Source organism: Leucopleurus acutus (genome assembly GCF_964270905.1).
Source record: "Leucopleurus acutus genome assembly, chromosome: 3".
Lineage (NCBI taxonomy): Eukaryota > Metazoa > Chordata > Mammalia > Artiodactyla > Delphinidae > Leucopleurus > Leucopleurus acutus.
The window spans coordinates 110,477,115-110,483,946 of NC_139145.1; the positions used below are offsets into that span (position 1 = coordinate 110,477,115).

The 6,832-nt window shown below is 35.8% G+C and overlaps 1 protein-coding gene across 1 annotated transcript in view; it reads left to right on the forward strand.

Moving 5' to 3' along the window:
• The window catches only part of TMEM167A (transmembrane protein 167A), a 36,550-nt gene extending 31,377 nt beyond the window's left edge, over positions 1-5,173 (forward strand). The window contains exon 4 of the mRNA XM_082836906.1: positions 1,033-5,173. Within this exon, the coding sequence (XP_082693032.1) occupies positions 1,033-1,103 (71 nt within the window). The 3' untranslated portion in view covers positions 1,104-5,173. The remainder of the gene's footprint in view (positions 1-1,032) is intronic.
• The last annotated feature ends 1,659 nt before the right edge of the window (positions 5,174-6,832 follow it).

Genomic DNA, 6,832 nt, shown 5'->3' on the forward strand with positions numbered 1-6,832 from the left:
TAGAAAAGATTATTTTAAACATCACAGAAAAACACAGGTGAGGTGAGTATAAACCATCTCTGTAAAGGAACCAGGTACATACCCAGGATTATTCCTAGAAGTAGCACATCACTCTTTCTCCTTCTTCCTTTCTTATGTGCCCTCAAGGCAGCATAAAAATGCCTGGTGCTTTGTGCAGCCTTGCAATTACTGAAGAAACAGGAAAGAACAAGATGAGTTTGAGTTAGCTCACAATTACAGGATCTCTGTTTATAATAGAGTTTCACAAGCCAACTCCAGATCTACTTCATGCAAAGGAAAGTCTCCAAGTATAAACAAACACTCCTTAAACACATGTGAAAATTGACTAATACAGAAGTGGTTGTTCTAAGTTCTACATCTCTAACCCAGAGTAATTATACTGTAAAAGATTTGATATGAAATCCATTTCAGAAATAGTTTAGTTTTCTCTGATATGTTTTTATTAAGCATTCTACGTTATGTTGATTTTTTTAAATGCAGTTTGATTGAACACCCTGTTTATTTTCATCTAGGAATGCTTATTTTTTACCCCTTATAATTGTCATGAATTGCTATCAATGAAGAAAAAAAGTATGGCTAGAAACTGTATGTTGAATTTCTTTTTATAGGTGGAAATTTCCCTTTTTTATAGGGAAAAAACAAGCAATATTTCTTTGGTTTTAATTGAGTTTTTGAGATAATTTCATTTGGATCTTTAGCCTACATTCTGTGTTATATTTTTTAGTATCTGGGTTTATGCAGTGACACTGAAATGGCTCATGAAAGGTTTTCTAAAGGCATGAAAAGGAGGTGGTCTTAGAAATAGATCAGTATAGTTTAGCTCATTCTGGAGTATACTCACTTTTATGTTGCATGTAGTTTGTTTTGCCCACCCCTGCCCCTAAACATATGGGCTTCACAGGCAAGAATTTTATCTTGGTTTTTTACATGCCCCTCTCCTATAGTAAGTAATAACCTTACTGCTAACCACTCAGTTAATCAACGTGAATATATCTACCTTTTTTCCAACAGGTGAACGGAAGAGTCCTTATGTTGCAGTATGCTGTATTGTGATGGCCTTCAGCATCCTCTTCATACAGTAGCTTGGAAAAATGCCAGAATTCAGTTGCAATCAGATTTAAATATGAAAAAAAGGACTTATCTGCAGAAAATAATGGAAAGAATGGTTAACCCTTTTATCTTTGAACATTGAATGAGATAAATTTTCAGCTGCTGTTCTCTATTTTTGTTATTGGACCAATGTTCTATATAAATAATTAGGATGTAACCATTTAATACTCAGAGCTTAAATATGTCTGTAACATCAACCTCAGTACTGTCACTACAATATTACATTCTGCATATGTCATTCTATTATGTCAGATACCAGTTTTTAGTGAGGTATCTTTAAGGCACATAGGAGAAAACAAAATTGGTAAATTACTTAAGTTCCTTTCACCGTGATTTGGAAACGATAAATCCTTATAGAATGAGACTTTTTGGCCTAGCTTTTTTATTGGAGAAAAAAAAGGTTCAATTCGTGTTGGTAAGGACTGCATTCATATTTAATAATGCTTGCTTTTCCTCTGGCCACATCATTTTGAGCATTAACCAGAGTACCTCTACTGTTAGCAAACTGTAGTTTATTACAGGTATTTCAACTATTTAAAACAAGCCTATGCAGTTCTTAAGGAGGAAGATAAATGAGAAGTGACTTAAGAGTGCTATTGAGAAAATGTTCCTATTTAACATAAAAGAATTCCAAATACCTGACTGGTGTTATCGTCTCTGAAACCTCTGGTTAAGTATGGATAAATGTCTTAAGCATAAATTTGACCAGCTAACTGTTGTTTTTGGAATAAGGCTACATGCTTAGAGTAAAAAAGAGCTAAATGGAATGATAATCTTACACACGTTTTTCATTCTTTTTAGTGTTAGGTCTCTACATTTTAATTACCCCAAAATGCAAACTGTGCTTTTGTTTTTTAATACAGCACTTTAAATCTAGTTTATGTTTTGCCTATAAACTTGAACTGGAATCTTGTGTAACTTACTACATGATGATAAACAGTTTTCACATCTACTTACCATATGCCATGGCATAAATGTCTTTGAGCTTTGATGATAAAGGAGGACCTTCAGTAATTTTCATTGAGGCAAGAGGAACATTGGAAATGTGACATAAATTTTGTAGTAGAGCAGTTATTACACATTTATGGTTAACATTTCAAAATTCAGTTAAAGTTTCAAAGCGAAGGAAAACTTCTTAACTAAAAATTGCCCATTATACATAGTATTAATTAAATATTGTTGTCGGCTGTTAATTCCCCATAAAGATAAAAAGAATAAACTTTTTTTTTAAGAAAAAAAATTGTTTAGAATTATTTTTAAATGAGCCTGCCAGTAGCTGTTTCTGCAGAAACAAAGTATGGAACTGAAAGTTACCTATTTTTAGGACCACTTTAAAGTACTTAGAATTCTAGGAAACGTAAGAAAATCTTGTTACACATTGCCTGCTTTTTTTTTGCAAAAGATAAAAGCTGCTGTTTGGCTGTCAGTATATTTGTTTATTGTACATTTCTGGCTTATCTATAGCTGGTTTAAAATGGTATATTTTGCCTTAAACAGGTTAATCAGGTTATAATTGTTCCTACTCTGCACTGTCTCTTGGGCTTTGCATTAGGTCAAGGATTTTCAGGGTATCCCCAAAATAGGACTCTTATCAGAATATACATGCAGAGTAAGTCACCTTTCTGGGTCTAGTTTCTTGAATGGCCATCTGTTGTCCAACTCTGCTGCCAACTAGACTTTCCAAAAGCTATATCAACTAATTTTTTATATACTAACACAAATCTAATATGAAAAAGGGAGGACTATTCTAGATAATCAGTTCTAGGACATTTCTTTTAAGTTGGCATTTCAGAGGAGGTAGGTGGAAAGTAGAGGAAGAAATAATTTTTTGGAAAATTTGTGGCAACATACAAACATTTTACTGTGTGTAGATGCTGAACAGAATAAGAAGCAGCTTATTTCTTATTTCACAAACCCATGTCCCCCTGCATCGGCAGGCGGACTCTCAACCACTGCACCACCAGGGAAGCCCAATGAGCATTTTCTTTAATGTATTTTTTTTTCAAAGAATTACCACTAAATCCTATTCTCTAACCCAAAGGGCGGCGTAGGTAGTTTTAAGCCCACAGAATATTCAGATATTCCTTTTGTGGTCTTGGCGAGGTGGTAAGATGCAGAAGAGGATTAAGGATCAATTTAAACATCAGATGGACTGCCTGTGTCACACAGTCTTGGTGCAAGGCCAGATGGGATGATGGGCACTAAAGTCCACAGCTTGCTAGATTCAAATACCCTCCCTAAGCTCCTTCCTGGCTCCAAAATCTTTTGATTCCATCTTGCCTGGAATTTGTTTTGTGCTGATGTTTAGTTCCTGATTGGCCTCAGCTGTGCCAATGGCAGGAGCATGCCTTCTTTCCAGGCAGTCTTAAAAGATGTTCAATCAAAAGAAGACATAGTCTGCTGAATTCCCTCTGTGGCTTAAAAAAGTTTAGATTCAAGTCCAGTATTTTGTTAATGCCTATGCTGCTGTGCCAGACAGTACTATCCTGAATGTTCTTACATCATCAGATTCAAAACAGTCCTATGCTGGGAAAAGTAGTAATATGTAACTTGTAACAGACACCATCATCTTAGTAAAATGCAGATCAGTCTAGTTCTAACCTAGGACAAAATTGAGATTTCAGTGAAGTAACTTCTTCAAGTTCACAAAGTCAAAAATGAACAGATCTCTGCCTGGTTTTGTGAAAAAGACCTACCACTTATAAATAGAATATTTATATTTCAGCATTTTAAAGAGGCATTAAGAGAGTGCATTCAATCTATTATCACTGAACACAAGTACACAGTTTCTTCCCTCTAGTGGTTCATAATATTGTGGGTGAGAGAGAAATTAGGTTATTTTATATGAAGTGCAGTGTGATAGCATTTATTATTGAGATAACACCAGGATTCTAGAAGAAAATAAAAAGGTAACAGCTCAGTCAGGGATATGAACTTCCTTCCAGAGAAGCAAGGCTTAAGCTGAATTTAAGAGCAATATGCAAAAGCACCAGGGGTATATTATGGACCATCAGTACCTAGCTTGTCGTGCCAGCCACTTGGGGAGTACCCCTGAGCCTTGAACAACGCAGGTTTGAACTGTGCAGCTCCACTTATAGGTTGGGTTTTTTTCAGTGGTAAATGCTACAGTACTGCACAATCCCAAGTTGGTCGAATCTGTGGCTACGGAACCTCGCTTATGGATGGCTGACTGTAGGATATCCCTGGAGGGTGGACTGCGCAGACGGTCAGCGCCCCTAACCCCCACATTGTTCAAGGGTCAACTACACTACGATATAAGCCTAGAAAGGTGGAGAGAGGTTAGATCCTAGAGGGTCTTGTATTTTTCTCATTGCTGTCTATTATCTACCTCAGAATTGAAGTTCAATATGTTTCCTCCTGCCTGACAAAAAAATTCAAGAATAAAAATAAAATTCTCCCTTGGTGTATGTGTAAACAAGGTTAAATACATCCATGCCAACCTTATTTTGGACCAAGAATAATACATTACTGTCCTCTCCAGAGGCAAGCCAAGGTAACTTACCAGTCAGGTCAAATATTTTCAGGAACTCTGAGTAGCTCATACTCTATCAGTGCCAAAAGTAGTCAGGATTGTTAAAGCACACATGTGCATAAGAAGCGAAAGTGGTTGCAATTTCTACATTTCCTGGGTCCACAGAAAAGATTTCTAATAAACAAGGACATGTGCTCCTTTCAAAGCCTTTGAGAAGTACTGGATCATAGGAAACTGAAAACAAGAACGGAAGATTCTTAGGGACCCCTCTACTTTCTTTGGTATCCAGTAACAGTAGATATACAAAATATAAGTACTTGTGTAATATCAGCATTGTGAGTATTGCACAGCCCTGTTATTCTCAATCAGCAAGTTACTAGCTTCCAAAAATAGCTTCATGATTATGTAATCTATACATTGCCTTCCACAGTTTCTTTTACTTTGCCCTCAACCAGTCCCAAAATGGTAATCTGAAATGCCACTCCAATATCAGAAAAAAAAGGGTAGGTGGAAATATATTTCCTGTGGTTTTGAGAGTACAAAAAATCATCCTACTCTGTGGTTAGTGCATATGTCTATGGTATGTAATAAAAATCAAAATGAACTTGCAAGAGCCTCCTAGTTTTGTCTTATTGTCAGATGAGGGAAAGGTTTTTTAGGGGTTGGTTAGAGTATTGAAATGGCCATGTTTTGAGTAAGATGGGAATAGAGAAATATTTCTATTTGTTTTACCTGCGTTTTAAGTCATGGCTGGTCGAGGTTGGTTTGGGGAAGTTTTATTTTTATATTGTTTTGCATCTTAAAGCTGTTCAATCTATTATATTGCTGTTTTCTTTGAGTGAGCCTTCAAGAGTCTAATGAGCTTTAGATGTGAAGTCATGAATTCCCTCCAGAGATGGTGGAAATCTGATTCTGAGTGAAAGTGACAATTAATTATTGACAGTGACTTTCAACTTGTCCTCAACTGACAGCCTTCAGATGCCCAAGCCTTCTGGCAAGTAGCTATCAAAATCTGTGAGCAGTGACCATCAGAGTGAGATTATTTAGCCAATTTATACCATTTATGGAGAAATATGGAAAAAAACATATGCACTGTGTACCTTGCTTTGGGTAGCATGGTCTTTCTACTGTTATCTTCCCAGCACCCAGTTAACACAGACAAACCTTCGTTAGACCTGTTACCGGAAATAATTGACTTAACCAAGTGAATTGCAACAACTATATTTTTAGTTGAGTTTTGAATTCAAAAAGTACTTCATATACGAATAGAAAAGCTGTATCTTAGTTGTATCCTCAGTGTATATTATAAACCTCCCTCACTGCTCCATTGTAACTACGAGTTGATGTGAGACTATAGAGAAAAATTACTACGTTTCTGATTTCTAACTTAGATCAAAAGAATTCAAAATGGCTTTGCTTGAGACCATTAGTTTAACACAGTAGGAAAGCAAAATCTGTTTTCTATTCGGAGGGTTTGCATTAATATCCTGAACCATAACAGATTTGCTGGGAGAAAAAAAAAGAGAGAAACATAAATATTGGAAATAGGGTACGTCACTTCACACACACCCTGTAGAGGATGAGAGCACTTAGGAATTTCAAAATACCCAGACGCCACTACTGTTTGAGCTTTATTTGGCAAGGGAAGTAGCCTGGGAGCAAATGTGTAGTAATTGAAGGTTTGTACCCAAATTGCCAAAAACGTCTAATTTATGAGCCACTTCAACACTTTTGATCACGTAGTATGTGTAGGCTAAATGCTGGAAAAGTAATGTGCAAGGATATTAGACTGCTTAAAAAGAAATAAGGACACATTTAAGGCATGAAGGATTTCAAGAAGGCTGGCCTCAAAAAAGGAATATTTGCAGTAGTGAAGTTTTAAAGAAAAATGATCTGCAGACTCAGGGTAACACCAAAAGATTTGATCTTGGAGATTGAAAGGAAGATAGAACACTCTTTCAATAACATTTCATTAGGGCCTTAGAAAAACAAGATAGGATTTTCCTTTTGATTTTATTTAATAAAAGTATTGTTTATTCTTTGCTTGCTTTTTAGCTAATGTTATTCACAAATGGAGGAACCTCTACTAAATCTTGGAAAGTGATGAGAGTACTTTTATAAAATATGTTTAAGAGGTTTACAGTATGAAATTAAGAGAGCTGTAGAACAAAATATAGGGTAATAAAGTTAGATGAGTTTTCAGAAAAG